At 35.6% G+C, this 23858-nt stretch overlaps 2 protein-coding genes across 2 annotated transcripts; both read left to right on the forward strand.

The window, feature by feature from the left end:
* The first annotated feature begins 10483 nt into the window (after nucleotides 1–10483).
* LOC140061260 (uncharacterized) lies at nucleotides 10484–13370 on the forward strand. The gene is made up of 3 exons (XM_072107768.1): nucleotides 10484–10638; nucleotides 10930–12065; nucleotides 12165–13370. The coding sequence occupies exons 2-3, from the start codon at nucleotides 11196–11198 to the stop codon at nucleotides 13368–13370; spliced, it is 2076 nt and encodes a 691-aa protein (XP_071963869.1). The 5' UTR covers nucleotides 10484–10638; nucleotides 10930–11195.
* A 51-nt stretch (nucleotides 13371–13421) lies between these two features.
* On the forward strand, nucleotides 13422–17607 carry LOC140061261 (uncharacterized). The gene is made up of 2 exons (XM_072107769.1): nucleotides 13422–17085; nucleotides 17377–17607. Exon 1 carries the CDS (start codon nucleotides 13422–13424, stop codon nucleotides 16752–16754), a length of 3333 nt encoding a protein of 1110 aa, XP_071963870.1. The 3' UTR covers nucleotides 16755–17085; nucleotides 17377–17607.
* Nucleotides 17608–23858: the final 6251 nt, after the last annotated feature.

Genomic DNA, 23858 nt, shown 5'->3' on the forward strand with positions numbered 1-23858 from the left:
GAATAGAGCAACCTATATTGAACATATAAAAGAAGTTTCAAATGTTTTTAAATTCGGAAAGTATTTTTTATCGATGTTTTTTGTATATGTTTTTAAGCAAAATTCTATCCATAACCCTAATTTTTAATGTTCAATGTGATATTTATTGAAGTGCTTTGAATACGTTGACGAAATTGGGAGGTATGACACCTTGTTAGGAGTAGTATCAGCTTCCAGCATTAAATGTTAAAAATAAGTTTATATTACTCATTAATTAATAATAATTATTAATAAATTAATAGAAAACTAGAGAGGGCGCTTTTCGACAAGGAAATGAATGATTTTTTTATGTGTGTTATTTTTCCGCTCGAGTTTATTCAATGTAGTGTAATATACACTGTTATATACATACTATTTTATTGGGAATTATTTTTGTGTGAATCATCTTGGAGTTGTTTGAAAGCCTATCCACTTACTTCTTTTCTTCAGAAAACATCTAATTTAGGTCTTAAAGTGACAAAAATACACCTCACATCACCAACCTCCAACACACCAGATTCTACCAACACACACTTCATCTCCTGAACTAACATAGTACAGTATAAGTCAAATTAATTGTTTAAATTTTTTTTATTGAAATCAATCTGCCTCAAAAAATATAATAATAGTAACAATAACAGAAAGGTAGATAGGTATTTTAATAATTATTTTTAAACTTAAAAATGTAAAAAAAAACTGATTAAAAGTTTATACATACATTATAAATGAAATAAAATAACTACTCTTTTAGTAATGCATACACAAGTACAGAATATCAGAAATCAATGAATTATGTTTCTAAATATGGCATTTAGGCTAATTTGATTTGAGAAAACATTAATGCCATTGGCCTATACAAAAAATCAATGCAATTAGACAAAATAGTTACATAAACAATTAATACTAATATTGGTAGGCATAAAATAATAGTGTATATAAACTTTCCTTAAATATAAACAGTATAGGGCCTTACCAATTTATTTAATACATAATATATGAACTATATTACACAAAAGAAATATAAATGAATTTATAAGGACATGATGATTATCAAAAATAGTCAATATAATTTAATATTATGTTCATATTATTATATTATATCAATCATAGAGATTTTCAAAAACATAGTTTGGTAACATTTAGTTTCTTTTTCAGACCTTTAATATTTGGAAATAACATAATAATTATAAAACATTCTTTTTTTTAATGCCATTATGCGGTTAAAAACAAGTACAGCAGTATGCATATGTAGATACAGTACACATATATTATTGTGAGAACACAATTTCAATAATTTCTTTGTTAGTTATCAACACCTAGGGGTTAAATTTTTAGGAAAACATTGGTTTATTTTTTATATAAATTATATGTGCAGAAATTCGTTCTTCTAGCCTCAGATCATTCCTGAAGTTAGACATAAATCACCCAAATTAGTATTAAGTAATTAAATGAATAGTAGATGAAGTACAGTACAAATACATGTTTCAGGAGGATACTTTATGTTAAAGGTGATAATTTTACCCCGATGAAATGTATTCAATTACCAGGTTGAAGTATGGTGGAAACACTACTATATGGCAAATTAAATGTACTCATATAGAACACAGTCAGTTCTACCAAGGTTAGAGGTGTGCCACAATTTGAGATAAGTGGACACATGACTTTTTCAATAGTAAATTCATTACCAGCATTATAAATAAAGTTTTAAAAAGATGAGAATGTAAGTAAATATCAGATTCATAGTCCTCATTATACACAATGATTTTCTACTATCACATATTAAAATATAAAACAATCATGAAGCCTTTAATGAAATTAAATGGAGGTCTATCCAAATAAATTTAAATAAAAGGGTCGTAATATGTCTTCGTCTCCAGTTCGTGGAAATTGAAGTTAGGATTCCATCATTTCAACAACAAAAAATATTCAAAATTTTCCTGCCAGTTTGCGTTCAAGAGTACAACCTGCTTAGTTTTAAATACGAGTACTGCTTTCTATACACATAACTTTGATTTCTGAAAAAAAAAATCCCTGTAATAAATGTACTTTAATTACTGTAATAATCTAGGCGTAGATTATGTTGACCAGACCAGTGAGAGGACGATCGACTGTACAGTACTAACATAAGTCCTCTAGGTGGATACAACTTATTTCTTGTCTAAAAAGTGTACAGTAGTATGCTAATAGTACTATTATTAGATTAGGTAGTTGGAGTAGTTTGGAGAGATACATCTATTTATAAGAAAGTACTTTATTATTATAGATATAATACTAATAGGTACCATGTATTGGGATGCAATTCAACAGTTATGAATAAAAAAAACTCTGTATGCTTTTTTCTGGCTGTGAAATATAAAATTGTTAAATGAAAAAGAAAATTTAGGGTGATCATCCCAGTATTTACAGTCTAAATTTGATCTTTATGCAACAATAGGCATAAACGATTTTTTAATTAACAGGTATAAAAGCAAATTAAAAGCCTTACGTACTCTGTATGTTGGAGGAAATAAGCATAAGTGCAAATAAATCCTTGACCACAGGATGTAATTCACTATTTGGAATCAGTAGTACACGATTGTGTTGGACCATAATGTGGTCCAGGTTGACGGGCCAGGAATGATGGTAGTGCCCAGTATACAGTGTAGTTTAGCCTCAAGGCAATACCATGTAGCTGGATTAGCTTGGAGAAATACACTAGAGATTTCATGAGATTTGGTGTGTGATGATTCAGTTTGATAATTAGCTGTGAAAAAAAAGTGTTGAATTATGAAGAAAATATTGTAAAATATAACAAGGAAGTTATACTATAGTATAATTAAGGGGTAACAGTAAAATATATTATAATAATAAATGCAATGGGAATTACTATTACTACTAATATTATGTATACAATACAATATTACAGTTAAATTCATAGGTCGATATTATTTTATTATTATAAGGAAATCTGTTTTAGAATGAGAAAAAACCGTCCCAACCTAGATTTGAACCCAGCTATCAATAAAGCTATAAAGCTATTGGTACGAGTTGACCAATTATTTGGGTACGAGTTAGCCAAGTTTGGTACGAGTTGACATGGGTATGTTACGGGTTGACCAGCACCTAGAATACGGATAAAGATCAACCCGTACCCCCATGCCGACTCATTCCCATCCCATGGTAGAATACTACTTACATGTTAGTTTAGCCTAGCTGGGCTAACCTACCTCACCTCTCACATGCCCTCCTGAAAAAACGCGACCGAAATTACTGGAACCCTACCCTACCAGACCTAGATAGTAGTGATCCGTAGTACCATGGAACTATAATAAATGGTAGACGTACTAGTACTGTGTAGTATATGTTAACATGTCTGGCTCTACGAGGCCTTTTTATGCTCATAGGATGGCTTTTTTGGACGTCCCAATGTAGGCCTATGCATATAACTAGGACAGATTTCCCATTCCTGCAGGCCTGTAGCCTATGCTCTAGTAGGGCGCCCGGGTGTACCCTGGTCGATTCACCCCTGGTCGACTCGTACCCATGCCAACTCGTACTTAACTTCCTATCCTAAACTCGTATCCAACCAAATAATTGGTTGATTTCCCGCTAGACTAGTAGGCCTAGCCTAGCTACAATATTCATTATGCCCTACTAAAAAGGTAGATGAGCTACTAGACTAATTACGTAATTCGTATAATAATAACAATAATTGACTAGAAGGCCTAAAAGCGGCGGAAAACACCTAGGCCTAGGCCTATCCATTCTTGCATGGCAGTACGAAAACCTGCCTATGGTTGTACATCATTGTAAATTGTCAGCAGACACTGTGCTACGGACAGTGTACCGTGTGTTAAAATTACAGCATTTATAGCAGACAACAACGTGTATAACTAGCTATAGTTTTACAGATAGCACCTGTGGACAGTAGCAGAATCGGGTGATTGATGACATCGTCCCAGGAACAATTTGATAGGTCAGTGTGAAATTTATTAATATTATTGACGTTAATTTGCGTTTTATATTATTATTGTTAGTATTATTTTAGCTTTACTTGAGATGTTAAAAACAGGGAGATGATCAGTAACATTACCAATATTTGAAGATTCAATTTCATTTGTAATGATATTGTCTAAAAGCGTAGCAGTATAGGGAGTAATCCGTGTAGGTCTATGAATAAGACTGATATAGGAATTATTAAAAAGGCAATTAACAAAATGTTTTGTATTATCATCACTCAAATTTTAGTACATCAACATTAAAATCTCCTAAAATATAGATACGCTTGTTTTCTTTGGAAAGTCTTTTAAGTAATAAATCAAGTTGCTCGTTTAATATGGAATATTAATTATATCAATATTCTTATCATTAGTTTTTATTTCGATAAAATGGTATTCACAAAAGTATGGACTGGATGACAAATCGGTTTTAAATGAAAGACCGTCTCTGACATACATAAGAATGCCACCACACTTGTACGTACGTGGTTTAAAAGTAATAGAATAATTAGGAATATTAATAAGAGGGTTTTCATGTTTCATACATGTTTCAGATACAGAAATTACATCAAAATTAAAATTTATAGAATATAAACAGGATGTGAAGTTATCGAAATATTTTTGGATGCTTCTAGCATTAAATGAATACAAGAAAATTTTCTCTCATAATCCGAATTATAAGTTTGCAAAAATTCATGTGGTAAATAATACTTGGAAAAATTAACATCAGTAAAGTAGTGTTCATCTGGATCAATATCATTAAAATGTTTATTAGAAGTTGAATAGGGATTAAACAAAATATTAGATAATCGATCGGGATTGTTAGCCATTACCGGCATTTAAATGGGGATAGTAGTATAGCAGCATAGTTGAACACGGTTGGAATATAACATTTGAACGTTAGATAACTATAATAATAATAACAACAACAACAGCAGGTGAGTTAGTAAATGAATATAATAAAGAAAACATCATAAAGAACGGAATCGTGATATTATAATTAAAAAAACTTCGGTTAGCATTGTTAACTACAATATATATTTTAAGGCCTAGAGTGGTCATAAATGTTCAAGCGTTTAAGCCTTTTAGACACCTGGATAGATCCGACTGATTGCAGACAACTAATTTCTTCGATGCGTTGGTGAGTATGCATTTTCCCATCTTGAGTCCAGGTGGATTTGATTGATTTGGCATACTTCGTCTTAACGTCTCGTAGTAGTGTCACAAGTGACATAAGTTTTGTATTTATTGTGCAAGTCATTCTTATTTTTCCTTTTGTTTTCATTATTTGAACCTTTCTTTTGTTTTAGGAAACTATTGTTTGAAGCCAGTGGAGCAGAGTGTTTGTGTGCAGAGAAGGAGTGTGTGGAGGTTGCTGATTGGAGGAGAGGTGTAAGAGTTGAGTTGGTGTGTGAGTTGCTGATTGGTTGAGAAGGATAAGGTGGTGGTATGTGTGCAATTGAGGGAAGGTTGAGAGGGAGATGAAAATTGAGAGGAGACAGAGAAGGAGGGCTATGTTATGTGGAAGCAGAAAGGAAGTAAAGTGATATATATGAAGTTAATAAATTGTGGGTTGGAAAGAATTATGGTGATATAGAGCTGAAGCGGAAAGGAAATAAGGTGATATACATGAAGTTAGTAAATTGTGAGTTGGAAACAATTATGGTGGTATATAGCTGAAGCAGAAAGGAAATAAGGTGATATACATGAAGTTATTAGATTGTGAGTTGGAAATAATTATGGTGATATAGAGCTGGAACAGAAATGAAATGAAATAAAGTGATATACATGAAGTGAATAAATCGAAGAATAACTGTTGGAAATAGCAGAATTAATTGCTTTTAAAGACTTGTTGAAAGTATCGAAGACTGACTTTATTGATACTGATATTATTTTACGTGGAAAAGGAGAAAGAAATAATTGATCGGGGAGCGGATTGCAGTGCAGAACATCAAGAAACATTTTAACTTTATATTTCATTTATTTATATGTCAGAAAATAGTTGCAGTTTGAGAAGAATTATAATTGGGAATACAAGCAGAACGGGAGCAGAGGCGTGGGAGTTGTTTAGTTGCAGAATCGTTTTAACTTTTATCTTTCGAATTTGTTTTTGTGTCAGCGTAGGAGAAAAGGCAAGAAGGAACGATATTGTGGACATTTATTATTGTTTAATTATTCATCTTGTGATATTATTGTATTTGGAGGGGGGGGGGGGGTTCTTGGATTTATTTGACAATAAGAAGATTGTTGATATTTTGTCTGGAAGGATTGGGAATTTGGGAAAGTGTATACATTGTGTGGGAATAGGGATACTGTTTCATTGTTTGAGAATTGCTTGGGGTTTTTTTTGTTGTTTTTTTTGGGGGGTTTGGATTATAAGAGGAAGAATTGGTTGTCAAGGATTATTAAAGTTACTTTTTACATTTATATGTGTACAGTTGTGGCTATTTACCGTTGTTTACCGGTGGTTACCAGATATTACATGTCCGAAAGAGCCGTAATTGCGGCTGTGTGACAAGTAGCTTTGAACGTTTTAAAGTCAGGTTTTCGTGCACAAAATATTGGGTGCCTTTGAAACGTTTCTTAGCTTTAGAAAATCTCGCTTCTCCTCTTGTATTTGGTAAACTTGATTATGATACTCCTCTTTTTTTTGTTGGTATCGGGGTCTCTTTTTGGTCCCAACCTATCAGATCGATTAATATCTGTCTCATCAATAGAAACGTTCAGTTTTTCTTTGAAGACCTTTATTACTTCAATGTCGGTACTTTCATTTAGCGTTTCAGGGACACCATGTGAAATTTCGTCTGGAATACTGCTCTGCATTATCGATATCATTTTCTAGCCCTGTAATTCGTTCTTCTAGGTGCCTATCTTAGAGTTAGTTTCGTTAATGTCAAAATGTAAAAAGGGTCCGATAAGGAGAGTAAGCTTACCGATAATTTCGTCATGAACGACATTAGAAACAGCTTCATCGCTTTTTGTCATAAAAGGTGAGTCAGATGCAAGGCATTTCTGCAATTCTGAGTCAATCATTTCTTTCACATCTAAATCATTAATGCATTCCTTTTGTTTTTCAGGCTGGCTGCTGTCTCCAACAGAATCTGCCGATTGCTCGTCGGTATCTGCCTTTTTCTTTTTGCTACCTGCCATCGAGTTAGAATTAAATGGAGATAACACAGCAAAGCAAGTTGAAAACGACCACAGTCAAGGTATGCACAAGCAAAGTATGCAGTAGTCCGTTGTTTGGTATAGTGTGGGACAGGTGATGCTTAGTAGTTGATCAATACAAGTAAGAGATAGCTGTATGCCTAGTAGTTGGGCAAGCTTGAATAGGAATTGGCTAACAATGGTAACCCGGAGGCGATTTTTTTTTTCGTACATAAGTTGGGGACCCCCTCATGAAACGTCACAAAATAAACATGAATAATTCATCAGTTAAATTTTCTTGTTCCGTGTGCACCCAAGCGTATAGCAACAAGAAGTGATTACACAAGTGCGGTACGATTCTAGGCCTATCTCCGCTGTTGTTGCGGCGTGCGATTTCATAGAAGAATAGCGGCGTTTTGTGTGGATTGTCGAAATAATCAGCCTTTAGTTTATGGTGTTTTTAATATAATTTTTTACTAAAGAATTACGTGTTAAAACTATAGTTTCTATTAATACTATTAGGCCTAATTATTAGTCTCTAAACCCATGTCTATTCTAGTAGTAGCTGTGTGGGTGTGTGTGACGTGTGTGTGTTAGGTATGACCAAAGATAGTTACACTATAGTGTAACTATCTTTGGTATGACACAATCCGAGTAATAAGTCAGCAAAATTAAACAATAAACATTACACAAAAATACATTTTTATTCTCGTGGGTCAAATCTTCCCATCTCATGTGTTCATATACGCGCATTTTTAAAGTTCCTTTGAGTACATGCATATTGTTTGATAATAAAATAGCAGAATTAAAAAAATACAGTACACAAATTATACACATTCTTTATTCTTGTGGGTCTAAGCTTTCTTTGGGCTATGTCCAATGAATTACTACTTAGTTTAATGTCTTGCCTAGCTGTCGATTAGCCTCGACTCGACACATTTTGTGTGAAGAAGAGTGCGCGAAGAAGAGTGCGCGAAGGCAATCACGTGAATTTACTTATAATCCTAGGCCTACTGTAGAAAGTATCGTATCGCAGTTGTGTAATCACTTCTTGTTGCTATACGCTTGGGTGCACACGGAACAACAAATTTAACTGATGAATTATTCATGTTTATTTTGTGACGTTTCATGAAGGGGTCCCCAACTTATGTACGAAAAAAAAAATCGCAACCCGGAGCGCGTCGCTCAAACACATCCGTTCACCATGAGAGCTTGTGTGAATGTATATGGCTCAGGCTATATTATTGTGCCAGTTCTGCGGTACATTTCATTTCGAAACCTAAGCTCTACTGACGAGATCTAATAAGATCGAAACAGTCTTGTCTGCAGATTGGATATTACACTCCTCTACTTTCTGCTATATACATATGTATGTTTTATAGAGCACTCTTCAGTTTGAAACGGTGCATTTTGTTGTGAATACTATTTGCATTTTGCAAAGCACGCTCATTGAGCTTGTGCACTCTTTGTGTTCATAATCCGAGTACCATGTCCCACATACCTGGCTCAGCCTTTATATTGTTCCAGTTCTGCGGTACATTTCATTTTGAAACCTGAGCTGCACTGACTAGATCTAATAAGATCGAAACAATACTGTCTGCAGATTGGAGAGATTCTAGATGCATAACAAAAACGTAGATCCAGGCTAATGTACTTGCGCTTTATTTATACATCAAATATACATCAACATAATTTTATGATTCGGTGAAAATACAAAAATGCTACATATTTATATGCAATGCAATTGCAAATTTATATAATCATAAGCTTTCATTTTTATGCCATATATCAATATGTATGACTTTTAAGATTGTTTACTAACTTATTTAATACCCGAGTATATATTGTTGTGGCTTAAATGATGTCATTACATTGTTCAAAATATATTTGACATATGTTTGTGTTGTTATACATGTCATAAGTTTTAATTTGATACAAAAATTGACATGTTTATTGTAACTGGGGCCTCACCGGTCACTTATTTGAGTTGAATAGGAGTCAACTAGCCACACTAGCTAGTGAGATTTCTATTATACGTCGCTTGGCATTATGCAAATCAATCCAGGTAAGCATACGTTCAACAATGATTAAGTAATAGTTAGCTCAGTTACGCATACTGCCGTTTCATTTTTCACAAAGTTATGTAATTTATTTATTACATATTATAAACACAAGAGGCAAAGAACATTAATTCTAAACCGCCCGGTGATATACTGAACAGCGGTCCGAGTTCGAGTCTCGGTTGGGGCGACTTTTTCTCATTCTCACAGATTTTCTCATTTTTATCGTTTCAAATTTATTATATATTATATATATTTCATGTAGTTCCGTGGTGTTTGTACGTCAGAAGCTTTAATTTAATACCAAACATGCCATATTAATTTCCCACGAAGTTATGTAATATATTATGGATGTGGCTTTGATGACGTCATTATATTGTGAAATTATATTGTTCTTATGATAGTGGTATTGTACATGTCATATGCTTTAATTTGATACCAAACTTGCCATATTTAATTATTTGTTTAATTTTTTCACGAAGTTATGTAATATATAATAAGTGTGGCTTTGATGAAGTCATTATATTGGAAAATTATATTTTCTCATGTGAGTGGTATTGTACATGTAATAAGCTATAATTTGATACTAAACTTGACATATTTATGTAATTTATATTTTTTAAATATTTTTCTATAGCTATATAATATATTAACAAGGCCATATACATGGCTGCAGTCGCGTGCTCAAGTTAGTGTTTACCGACCGACCAACCAACCGACCGAAATTGCTGAACATATTTAAAAATGTTGAAAATGTTTAAAAACATATATATACATATATTTTTTTAATTTACACGTGCGTAGCCTGTCACTTTTGACGTGCTCGTATAACGTAATTTCCAGTTGGAAAGTGAATCAAATATCATGACATTTATTAAAAGAAAGGTGCTGTGCGCGTGCAAAAATCTGCGCACTTATTGCAATTAAATTATTTTTTTTTTAAATTGCCTGAAACGTACTTTAATTTCATCGAAAATAAATTTGACATTTTTGAAAATTTTAAGCGCGCGTACGCATGCGTTATATGCGCTACGCACGTTGCCATATGATGAAATATGATCTGAAATTTATGAGTACCAAATTTTATTTAATTGTGATTCATGCTTGTGAAGATATGATTACACGTGATTTCGTTAAATCGTGCGTAGACCGCGTAATTTTTTAGTCTTGGCCATAAGAAATATACTCTGAAAATATGACTTACCGACCAACCGACCAACCGACCGACATAGTGAGCTGCAGAATATTCCCTTCATTTGAGGTAATCTATGTTAACTTTGAAATGTATAATGTCGCCCTCTATTTCATGTTTGGGGAGCAAGAGGGCAGACTTGCTCAGAGTTGTGCTTTGGGCAAGGATAGTTCATAGCCTAGATAAATACACTGATAGTTAAAAATATGTACTGTAATCTATAGGTTCTGGTGAAGAAACAGATGTAAGTTTATGAGGCTTTATATTTAGATAATATAATCTTTTGTATCATTTAACTGTAGCCTACTAGATAATTACAAATTACTGACTCAATTATACTATAATCTAGGCCTAGGCCTAGGCTAGGCCTACTGTTAAATTGAAGTAATGATGGTAATACAGTAATGATGAATCGATCATTTTCTATAAATCTAGTTTAATATGATTGTTGAGCTATTTAGCTTAGATGTTCCAATTGTTATACCAATTGATTATTTAATTACAATGACGGCTTTAATTATCCATTAATTTACAGTTTAAACCGTTCGATCTATCGTTCGTTCCACTGCTGTGTGTTCGTTCAACATCTATTCATTTTGTGCTCAACCAATTGTTCGACCATTCAACCAATCGTTTTACCAATTTGTCAAATCGTTCGTTTCATTGCCGTGTTGAATAAACATTATTTATATCTATACCTTTGTGAACGCGTTTAATTCGTTTTGACTCCCAGAACCGCACGTGACGTCAAGGTTACATAAGTTTAAAATCTATCTTCTACTGCAATAATCTATCTCTAAGATGTTTGACGTTGAACCAAGTGATTCAGTGAGTTGCGTAAGCTCCAAACGCTCATCATCGAGCAGCAGATCTAGGATCCGGGTTAAGGCTGAAGCTGCAGCATTAAGGGAACGAGCTGCCAGACAGAAAGAAATGCATGACTTGGAAATGCAGGAATTGGTGCTCAAACAAAAGAAGGCTGATGTGGAATTGCAAATTGAAATCGGGGCAATTGAAGCTGCCGACAAAGTTTACAACGAAGCTGAACAGGACGAGGATGAGGCAGTAGATCGTGAACTCGAAGATCTTTCTCTACCAAAGCTTCAAATTGAAACAACCACTCCCAAACTTCCATCAGGAAATCTGCCCGACCAACGATTTGCTCCTGATTATCGAGCAGATTATGTTCCAAAGGAGGAGACAGAACTGTTAGGGAATCCTATGCTGTGGCAGCCTACACCTCAACCAGCAGTGTTCCAACCATTTAATCTGGATGCTCCTGTATTCCACCAACACAAGCAGATCGATGCCATAGATAGACTGGCATCCACAATGATGAGAGCACAAGATAAGCAAAATGAAGCATTGAGACAGATCGTCCAACAACAGCAACAAAGTGTTACTGCGCTTACCTTGCCTAACCCGTCAATGAAGTTATACAGTGGCAATCCTGCTGAATACTGCGAGTTTGTCACTTCATTCAAACATCTTGTTGAGAACAAAACTGTGAGCCAGAGTGCAAGACTGCACTACTTGGTACAGTACACGACTGGGGCTGTACAAGAGTTGATGAGAAGCTGTCTATCGATGAGTGATGATAAAGGATATGTTGAGGCGAGACGCTTGCTAAAGGAAAGATATGGACAAGCATACAAGATAGCTGCTGCCCACGTTCAACTCTTGCTGGATTGGCCGATTATCAAAGTCGAGGATGGCATAGCTCTACAACGCTTCTCTACTCAACTAACAAGCTGTGCAAATACACTTTAGGAAATTGGATACCTTAGCAAGCTAGATAATCCAGACAATCTTCGGAAAATCATTGAACGTCTTCCGTATCGACTAAGGCTAAGATGGCGGGAAGTGGTTGACACTATCATCGTAAAGGAAAAGAGAGATGTAAACATTAAGGATATTACCAAGTTTGTCACCGATAAGGCTAGGGTAGCAACTCATCCAGTCTTTGGTAAAATAGAGCCAGTGAAGTCTACCAATTCTCCAAATTCGGATAAATTATCGACCAACCACAAATCTAGCAGTTATGCCGTTCACAATTCTCAGTCAAACACACCTGTAACATCACAACCAACGTGTCCGCTATGCTGTGAGGACCATTGGCTCTCCAGATGTGAGCAGTTCCGACGGAAGTCACTCAACGACCGATGGAAATGTGTAAATGACAAGAAAATCTGTATCAACTGTCTTACAGTTGGACATTTTGTGAAAGATTGTCAAAAGCAAAGTTTCTGCAAAATATCCGGATGCACGAAGAAACACTCAACATATTTACATCCCAAAGGTGAGACTGCAAGTAATGCTGGTACTGTTGCTGTACAACCAGTTCAGACATCTCCAGCAACCTTCAGTGGTGAACAGGTCAACATGTCGGCATCGAGAAGCACATCAACCGTTACTGGTCTTGCTGCCGTACCTGTGAGAGTCAAGGCTCCAGGAAGTGCCAAGCTTGTAGAAACCTATGCATTTCTTGATAGTGGATCCAACACAACTTTCTGCACCACTGGTCTACTAAAGCAATTAGGGATATCGTCGAATACTGTAGACTTATCATTGACAACCATGAACGGAGTAAATAGACCAATCCAGTGTGAACTTACAAAGTTGGAGATTTTGGATTTAAATCATGGACATTCCGTCTTACTTCCAAACGTCTATTCAGTGCAAACCCTACCAATTTCTACCGATACGATCGCTACTCCAGATGACATCAACAAATGGCCTCACCTAGCTGGGATTAAAGTAGATAAAATAAATGCAGATATTGGTATTCTCATTGGAAGTGATGTGCCAGAATTGCTACAACCGCTGGAAGTACGCGAATGCCACGATGGTGGTCCATTTGCCACTAGAACAATATTTGGCTGGGTTGTCAACGGCCCATTGGGAAGGAAGAACTCTGGATCAACACACTGCGCTAACTACATCGATTCACATGAAGAGTTGTCAACACAGTTCTAGGACTACTGTAATCTAGAATTCAATGACAGCCTGTACAACCCGAAGGCTGCGATGTCGCAAAATGACAAACAGGCATTGCGAATTATGGAAAAAAGCGCTGTTTTGAAAGATGGACATTATGAGATTGCGTTACCATGGAAGTTTTATCCACCAAATCTGAAGACCAACAAAATACAAGCTGAACGCAGACTTCAGTCCCTCAAACGACGTCTAGACAATGATCCAATTGTATTTGAGAAATATCGCATGTTCATGAACGACTTGGTAAGAAAGGGCTATGCTGATAAGGTGGAAGTTAATGGTTCGGTACCTGAAGGATGGTACTTACCACATCACCCAGTATTTCATCCTCAAAAACCTGACAAGGTACGTGTTGTTTTTGACTGTTCGGCGAGATATGGAGGCACATCATTAAACGACCAGCTTCTACAGGGGCCGGACCTTACTAACACACTAGTCGGGGTACTAACCCGTTTCCGGCGAGAACAAATCGCTTTCATGGCGGACATTGAATCGATGTATTACCAGGTACGAGTACGAAAAAATGATTCAGACTACCTTAAATACCTCTGGTGGCCAGATGGCAATACCGAGAAGCAGCCTGAAGAGTACAAGATGATGGTTCATCTGTTTGGGGGTGTGTCATCTCCCAGCTGCGCCAACTATGCACTAAAACGTAATGCAGAAGACAACCGAGATGACTTTGATGCAGAGACAATCAAAACAGCGAAGGAAAGCTTTTATGTGGATGATTGTCTTCATTCTGTAAAGACAGAGCCAGAAGCCAAACAACTGATCAAACAACTTCAGGAACTACTAAACCAGGGCGGGTTCCGTCTGACAAAGTGGACGTCAAATTCAATAAATGTTATTGAATCAGTTCCGGATGCCGAAAGGGCAAAATCGGTGAAGGACTTGGATCTGAACTTCGGTGGCATGATGTTAACTGAACGAGCATTAGGTGTCAAATGGAGCCTGTCAACTGACACATTTGGTTATAGTATCAACAAGAAAGAACGTCCAGCGACAAGACGTGGAATGTTATCAATAACAAGTTCGGTGTACGATCCACTTGGATTTGTCGGTCCATGCATCTTGCCTGCAAAGGCCATTCAACAAGAACTGTGCCAAAAGGGTTTAGGATGGGATGACAAGATTCCAGATGCTTGCAAAGCAAGGTGGGAGGATTGGCTCCAGGATCTTCCTAAGCTGGAGCAGTTCAGCATTCCAAGATGCTTCAAGCCTCTAAACTTTGAAAATATAGTTAAACGAGAACTACATCACTTCTCAGATGCTTCAAGTCATGGATATGGTGCAGTATCTTATCTTCGACAAATCAATGTAAATGGAGACATCAGTTGTGCTATTGTGATGGCAAAATCCAGGTTAGCTCCTCTCAAGACGATGACTATACCAAGAATGGAGTTATCGGCAGCTGTTGTTTCCACACGATTAGACAAAATGATTAAACAAGAACTGCAAACACCTATTGATAGTTGTACGTTTTGGACGGATAGCACATGTGTTCTACGCTATTTAGAAAACAAGGAAACACGATTTCAGACGTTTGTAGCTAATCGAGTCACAACCATACTTGATCAAAGTGACGCAAGTCAATGGAGATTTGTGGATGGGTTACATAACCCTGCAGATGAAGCATCAAGAGGTATGACAGTAAATGAATTACTGATCAATCAACATTGGAAGGAAGGTCCAGAATTCCTAAAGCAACCTGAGAGGACATGGCCACAAAGACCAGCAAACATGGGTGAAATCCCACAAGATGACCCAGAGGTAAAGGCAAAATCCACAGTCTGTGCTACTGGTATAAATGTAATTGACTCGATTTCATCAGTCATTAACTACTACTCATCATGGGAGAAGTTGAAGAAGTCGTTTGCATGGATTTTGAGGTACAAAGAAAAGTTACGAGAAGTGGTTCGCAGGCGTAAGGCTGGAGACGATGTTTCATTTAATAGAAATGACACAGTTGATCCAATCAATGTTTTGGAGATGAAAGGTGCTGAAATTGCTATCACGAAGCATGTACAGAAATGCTTTGAAGACGAGCAAGTTTGCCTGAAGCATGTAAGCCTATCTCAACCCTGCAATACCAAAAAGCAACGAGCACTACCAAAATCCAGCAAGATCTACAAACTCGATCCCATCTTAAGTGAGGGAGTGATCAGAGTAGGGGGCCGTCTTCAAAATTCACCTATCAACGGTGACATGAAACATCAGATAATCCTACCAAAGAATCACCACATAGTGAAGCTCATTACTACATACTATCACCATTTATCAGGACACAGTGGACTAAAATACACACTGTCCCTAGTTCGACAGAAGTTCTGGCCGATTGATGCACGTACTGCAGTGAAGAAAGTTCTAAACGAGTGTTTCAGCTGTAAGAGACGCCAATCATCAGTTGGGAAACAAAAAATGGCTTCACTTCCGCAAGACCGAGTAACACCTTCGAAGCCACCGTTCACGTACGTTGGTGTTGACTGCTTCGGCCCATTCGAAGTAAAAAGGGGGAGGTCAAATGTGAAGAGATATGGTGTCCTTTTCACGTGTCTCACTGTACGAGCAATCCACATCGAAGTTTCAAACTCACTTGACACGGAGTCATTCATGAATGCTATGAGAAGATTCATAGCACGAAGAGGACAGCCAGAAGAGATTCGATCAGATAATGGAGGAAACTTCAAAAAGGGAGAGAAGGAACTGAATAAGGCAATTAAAGAGTGGAATCACGGACAAATCCATGAATTCTTGTTGCAACGAAATGTGAAATGGTTATTCAATCCACCAATGGGATCTCATCATGGAGGAGTATGGGAGCGCTGTATTCGGACAGTGAGGAAAGTCATGATGGCTGTGCTGAAACAACAAGCGCTTGATGATGAAGGCCTAAACACTTTAATGTGTGAAGCAGAGGCTATTGTTAATGGTCGGCCGATTACTAAGATATCGGATGACCCTCGTGACATGACGCCTTTAACTCCGAATCATTTACTGCTGTTGCGAGGAGGGAACAGCTTACCTCCTGGTAACTTTTCAAAGGAGGATATGTATCGTCGACGATGGAAACAAGTACAGTACTTATCAAATGTGTTCTGGCGACGATGGGTACGGGAGTATTTACCGTCACTGCAACAAAGACAAAAATGGAATGTGCAAAAGAGAAACTTTGCTGTAGACGATGTTGTGCTTGTTCTTGACGAAAACACACCACGAAGTTCATGGCCATTGGGAAGAGTTCTTGAAGTGTACAGCAACCAAAAGGATGGACTTGTACGGTCAGTGAAAGTAAAGACAAACACATCAACGCTTGTGAGACCAATTGACAAACTGGTCCTTCTTGAGAATGCGACCAACTAATTGGAAATATGAACTTTTGAACATTACAGATTGTTCTTCTGCGTTTTATAAGATCCAATTTTGGAATTTATCTTTTCCTTATAAATTTTAACAATATTAGGTTTTTGTTGACATGTTTCTTTTTATGTAAAGGCTATCCATACGGTGCCTTTAAGGGGCCGGAATGTTAACTTTGAAATGTATAATGTCGCCCTCTATTTCATGTTTGGGGAGCAAGAGGGCAGACTTGCTCAGAGTTGTGCTTTGGGCAAGGATAGTTCATAGCCTAGATAAATACACTGATAGTTAAAAATATGTACTGTAATCTATAGGTTCTGGTGAAGAAACAGATGTAAGTTTATGAGGCTTTATATTTAGATAATATAATCTTTTGTATCATTTAACTGTAGCCTACTAGATAATTACAAATTACTGACTCAATTATACTATAATCTAGGCCTAGGCCTAGGCTAGGCCTACTGTTAAATTGAAGTAATGATGGTAATACAGTAATGATGAATCGATCATTTTCTATAAATCTAGTTTAATATGATTGTTGAGCTATTTAGCTTAGATGTTCCAATTGTTATACCAATTGATTATTTGATTACAATGACGGCTTTAATTATCCATTAATTTACAGTTTAAACCGTTCGATCTATCGTTCGTTCCACTGCTGTGTGTTCGTTCAACATCTATTCATTTTGTGCTCAACCAATTGTTCGACCATTCAACCAATCGTTTTACCAATTTGTCAAATCGTTCGTTTCATTGCCGTGTTGAATAAACATTATTTATATCTATACCTTTGTGAACGCGTTTAATTCGTTTTGACTCCCAGAACCGCACGTGACGTCAAGGTTACAATCTATAATTATATAAATTTACGTAAGGGCAAAATTCGGTAAATCACGCGTTATTTCTAGAATGTTTACTCGATGGTATATAAAGTTGATTAGAATCTCGGTACTGATTTAAACCACCAGATGTAACCATGTTTACTAATTAAATTGAGTTAGATAATTAGTTATTGACAATTAAAACGAATTTAGGTTTAACGATTTGCCCCAAATAGGGGTGTTTTCCGACCGTAGTATATACTGTCTAATGGATGTCCTCTTAAAAAATACCTGCACACAATAATACGAGGATGATAAATCACGCGTTAATTCTAGAATGTTTACTCGATGGTATATATAGTTGGTACGTACTTTCGATACTGATTTTAACCATCTGATGTAACCCTGTTTACTAATTAAATTGAGTTAGATAATTAGTTATTGACAATACCCGCATACAATAATACGAGGATGATTCACATTTTCCTATCTCCTCCTACGATAATTGTTTTTAATGGCTGAAAACGGGTTGAACAGCTCGAGTACAGTATCATAATGTTGAAGACAGGCCGATTTTCTATTTTGATAGATTTAATATACGTTTATACAGTACAAATGTACTGATTTGCAATGAATGGAACATTCCAAATTAGTTGGTTTAAACATGCTTGCATACCTCCATGGTTTAACACAAGTAGGTAAATTTATGGGCAATTAGAGAATAAACATAAATAGTATTGTAATGCTATAGGTATTAACCACTTTTGATCGCCATTTGAATCGCAAATTTCTTATTGTGTGTCTTGATAGGCCTACTGTTAGATATAATATAAACAAATATACTAATAAACTTTATTACTGTGACTGTGGGGGTAGTCTCTACTTTTGGATTATAAATATATAATAATAATAATACTTTATTACTGAAAGTTGCTTCTCCACGTTTGTACCTAGTTAAGCTTAGCCTAACTGGTAGGCTCACTGCTCTGTAGGCGCCTAGTGTACGAGGGTACTGTGAAGTGTAATCAGCCTAGCCTAGTAGGCTTGGTCTAGTCCTGATGACTTTTACATTGCTTATAGTCCAGAATGGAATGAAATGTAGCGATATGATATGATTGTAGAATACACATCACTGAATCCAAAAAGTATTTTCTCCATTTTTTTTTTCATACGCAAGGGGGGTTGGCAGCCATTTCAAAATGGCCGCCATTTTGGACAAAATATTGTAAGTATATGGCATTAAAAGATGTTATCGAGATAGAAATTCAATCATAAAAGTAACAATAAATGTTCAAATAATATTTCACATAATTTTTGTAACTGAACAAGCCAAAATGGCCGCCATTATGCCCAAAATGGCTGCCATTTTATCCAATATGGCCATCATTTTATCTAAAATGGCCACATATATCAATCAAATATTTCTTTCAACTTTTATTCACATATATTTGGTAAAAATTAGATATGTTGTAGAATAGACATCACTGAATCCAAAAAGTATTTGCTCCATTTTTTTTTCATACGCAAGGAGGATTGGCAGCCATTTAAAAATGGCCCCAATTTTGGACAAAATTGTTTCAAATATTGTAAGTTTATGACATTTAAAGATGTTATCGAGATAGAAATTCAATCATAAAAGTAACAATAAATGTTCAAATAATATTTCATATTTGTGTAACAGAAAAAGCCAAAATGGCAGACATTTCAACCAAAATGGCCGCCATTTTATCCAACATGGCCGCCATTTTTATCTGAAATGGCTACATAATCAAACTGTTTTTTTTAACTTTAATTAAATACATAGGCTATAACATAATGATATTTGTGTTTAATTACTTTAATTATTCGTCGTCATTTTAGCCATCACTATCACTGTCCGAATCGGATGTAGACAACAATGGTCATATGTTGATTTGATTTGAATTCATTTGGAAAATCATCATAAAAAATACATACAAAGTGATAACATACATTACGGACATTACAAATAATACATTTATAAAAGATTTTCCAGGATAGCCCAAAAAGCTTATCAGCTTATTTCCATTGGGATCCTTTACAATCTAAAATAAAAACATTACAAAATATTGCATTAAACACGTAAATATAACAAAAACAATAATATAAAAAACAAGTTAAATTAAAGACTATGATTGACTTATATAGTTATTTGGTAGAACAGAAATGTGATTTAACATTTTTCTTAAAATTAAATTTGTTTTCTATTTGCTGAATGGAATGAGGTAGGTTATTCCATGCCTTTATGCCTGTATAATAAAACGTAGATATTTGACTATCAGATTTAGGAACTGAAAATCCATTGACCTTACTTCTAGTCATATAATGGTGGTTAGACGAAACTCTTTTAAACTTTTCAGTTAAATAAGGTACTGATTTTCCATAAAAAATCTTATGAACATGATTAAGTTTGAGTTGGCAAATTCTATCCTCTAGACATAATTGACCGATTTGGTTCAGTTCGTCTTTACCAATATGTGCACGATCATTTTTATTTAATATAAACCTAGCAACTTTATTTTGACTGGTTTGAAGTCTGTTATTCACGTCTGCTTCGCATTTACACATCTCGGTACATTATAGATCCATATATTGGCCTGGAGATGTGCACGTAGTATGTGCTGGTGCAACGCTCCAGAAGTTGGTGGCAATTTTTCCACACCTTGATTATTTGGCAGTGTTTTGAACCGCTGACACCCTTTTAGTTCCAAGAAGACTGCACAGAAACTTCTCACATCCTGCCTTCCCATTGAAAGATGGCATATTGTCTTTTCCGAGTTTGACTAGAGCTTCTATGATGTGAGGAGGTGACTTCATATACAATCTTAAAAGCTGTTTTTTTCCTGTGACCCGTAACACCACATCCAGTGATAGCATAGAAACCTGGTAGTCCGGCTGCCTTTTCTGGTCCAAGGTGATCGTATATTGGTTGAAGAGTAATTCTTCTTCCTGTTTCAGCTGTGCCTGAGTGTTAAAATTCCAGTATTTTCCCCCAACTGTTGTAGGCGCCTTAGAATTAAAACAAACCAGTCGGTATCTTGCGTGAAGAAGTCGACTTCATTTCCTGGTGTAGATGCTATTTCAATGCCATGAGGGATCATTAGTGTGTCTACCTCTTCTTGGGTGCTCACGTGACTGTTACAATAGAATGATTAATATCACCTCAGCCTGTGAATCACTATCTCATCATCGATGGAATGGCAGTTGTTCAAACTCTTATGAATGTTCAGACTTTTACCACCTGCAAAGATTTTGTGGAGGCATTTGTAGCCTGCATAGATTCTCTACTTAACAAATACATTTATGTTGGTGGACGTGTTGTCTTTGACAATTATGAGAAGACACTTTCGCTTAAAGACAATATCCGATATCATTCATCTCCTCCTAACATTGTAGAAATTATTGTGGAAGATTCCACACTGATTAAAAACAAAGCAATATTCTTGTCAAGCAACACGACAAAAGATCAACTCACAATTTATCTTGCCGACAAATCAGTACGAAATTGTAAACATCCTATTGTAACAGTCATGCGACAAGATGAACACAAACACACCTGAACATTCCCCAACACCACCTGTGAGCACCCAAAGAAGAGGTAGATATACTAATGATCCCTCATGGTATTGAAGTAGCATCTACACCAGGAAATGAAGTCGACTTATTTGTTTTAATTTGAAGGCGCCTACAACAGTTAGGGAAAAATTCTGGTATTTTAACAGGCACAGCTGAAACAAGAAGAATTGCTCTTTAATCAATATACGATCCCTTGGACCGGAAAAGGCAGCCAGACTACCAGGTTTCCATGCTATCACTGGATGTACACAGGAAAAAACAGCTTTTAAGATGTATATGAAGTCATCTCCTCATATCATAGAAGCGTTAGTCAAACTCGGAGAAGACAATGTGCGATCTTTCAATGTGAGGGCAGGATGCGAGGAGTTTCTGTGCGGTCTTATTGAAACTAAAAGGGTGTCAGCCAAAGATTCATCAACCCTGAGATGGAAAAAACGGTTCAAAACACTGCCAAATAATCAAGGTGTGGAAAAATTGCCACCAACGTCTGGAGCGTTGCACCAGCACATACTACGTGCACATCTCCAGGCCAATATATATATGGAGCCATGTAACTATTGATCCAATAATTCCTGATCCATGCCAAAACTTGGCTGGTTTATAGAGAACGGTAAACTAAGACCAGTATTATACGAGAAGCAAACTGCTCCAGAAGCAGTTGTGGAGCTAATACGGTGTTCATGTTTAAGTACATGTTCCCATAATACATGCACGTGCAAGAAAAACAATCTACAATATACCGAGATGTGTAAATGCGAAACAGACGAGAATAACTGTCACAATATATGACCATTGTTGTCTACATCCGATTCGGACAGTGATAACGAAAGTGACGACGAATAAGTAAAGTAATTAAACACAAATATTATTATGTTGTTATGTTGGTTCCTTTATAGCCCATGTATTTAATCAAAGTTAAAGAAAAAACAATTTTATTATGTGGCCATTTCAGATAAAAATGACGGCCATGTTGGATAAAATGGAGACCATTTTGGTTGAAATGTCAGCCATTGTTCTGTTACACAAATGATGTGAAATATTATTTGAACATTTATTGTTACTTATATGACTTAATTTCCATCTCAATAAAACCCCTCTTGCCAACCCCCCTTGCCTATAAACACAAAATGGAGAAAATACTTTTTGGATTCAGTGATGTCTATTCTACAACATATCCAATTGTAAATATAGGTGAATAAAAAAATATTTGATTGATATATGTGGCAATTTTAGATAAAATGGTAGCCATATTGGCTAAAATGACAGCCATTTTGGGCATAATAGCGGCCATTTTGACTTGTTCAGTTACAAAAATGATGTGAAATATTATGTGAACATTTATTGTTACTTTTATGATTGAATTTCTATCTCGATAACATCTTTTAATGCCATATATACTTACAATATTTTGTCCAAAATGGCGGCCATTTTGAAATGGCTGCCAACCCCCCTTGCGTATGAAAAAAAAAATGGAGCAAATAATTTTTGGATTCAGTGATGTCTATTCTACAACATATCCAAATTTTATCAAATATAGCAAAAAAAAAATGCAACTTTCCAAAATATCCTAGACTATTAGCCTAGATTTCCGCATGAATACATTGTTTTTATTGTTATTCATTATTATTGTATTCCTAAATGGGATCAGGTGCCGTTTTCGGCCACCTCGACTTGTATGGACTATTCCATTATAAAAAGATGGAAAAATAGGGGTGTCCAATTTATTCATTTTTAGTGTGCTGATTTGTTAACATACTGCTGCTTTTGTTTTTTTGTTTAGTGCATTATGTTTCAGCAACAAAAGGAAAACAATTACGCCCTGCATGCTGCAGAATTTATTGCAGTTTTTCAAGTTAATAGGCATGCTGCAGAATTTATTGCAGTTTTTAAGTTAATACAATATAAAATATATTATATATCAATTATGGCTCTCTTTCTATATCATTTTTAAGGTATTTCTTCCCTAATACGGATATTAGGTCGATAATTTTTTAACTGATTTATTATTTCTGTATCTACAATCGTTTTATTTATTTACATTTAACATTAAATGTATCAGGTCAGCAAAACTAAAATACATATCATTTATGTCAATTAATCTATTACCATTTTGTTTCTGTATCTACAATCGTTTCATTTATTTACATTAACAAGTAGGCCTAGTCGTAATGTACTATAGTATTATAGTACAGTAAACAAGGTGATCATTAAAACAAAATACATAGTATGTCAATGAATCTGTTCCTATGTTGTTTCTGTATCTACAATCGTGTTTATTTACATTTAACAGTAAATGTAAAACCACATACGATTAACAACACCTTTGTTTATTTAAGTTCTATATACTTGTTCTTATGTAAAAGGGTCCTACAAAAAAAACACGAAGCTACAGCTTTTTTATGCAGGATCCCTGTTCTCAGTTGTACTGTAATTATGATGTACTGTAATTGATGACTAAATAAATGTGGAATAAACAATTATAGTAGTTTACCATTTCGTTAAAATTGCGCCGATTGCAATGTCTCATATCACCATGTCAACAAGTTCCTTTGTGCAAAAATGCGCGATGTTCAAAGCACATCTTGTGAATAAGGTGTTACGGTACGCAAAAGCACAGTACGTGTGGAGCGGCTATCCGTTTGTGGATGAAGAAAACAATGAAATAAAAACTCTCTTTTACACACAACACAAA

This window comes from Antedon mediterranea, chromosome 10, assembly GCF_964355755.1.
Source record: "Antedon mediterranea chromosome 10, ecAntMedi1.1, whole genome shotgun sequence".
Classification (NCBI taxonomy): domain Eukaryota; kingdom Metazoa; phylum Echinodermata; class Crinoidea; order Comatulida; family Antedonidae; genus Antedon; species Antedon mediterranea.

Coding starts and splice junctions, on each gene's coding strand:
- LOC140061260 (XM_072107768.1), top strand. CDS start 11,196: ATGTTTGACGTTGAACCAAGTGATTCAGTGAGTTGCGTAAGCTCCAAA. Junction 12,066..12,164: donor ACAAGATAGCTGCTGCCCAC/GTTCAACTCTTG, acceptor AATACACTTTAG/GAAATTGGATACCTTAGCAA.
- LOC140061261 (XM_072107769.1), top strand. CDS start 13,422: ATGTCGCAAAATGACAAACAGGCATTGCGAATTATGGAAAAAAGCGCT.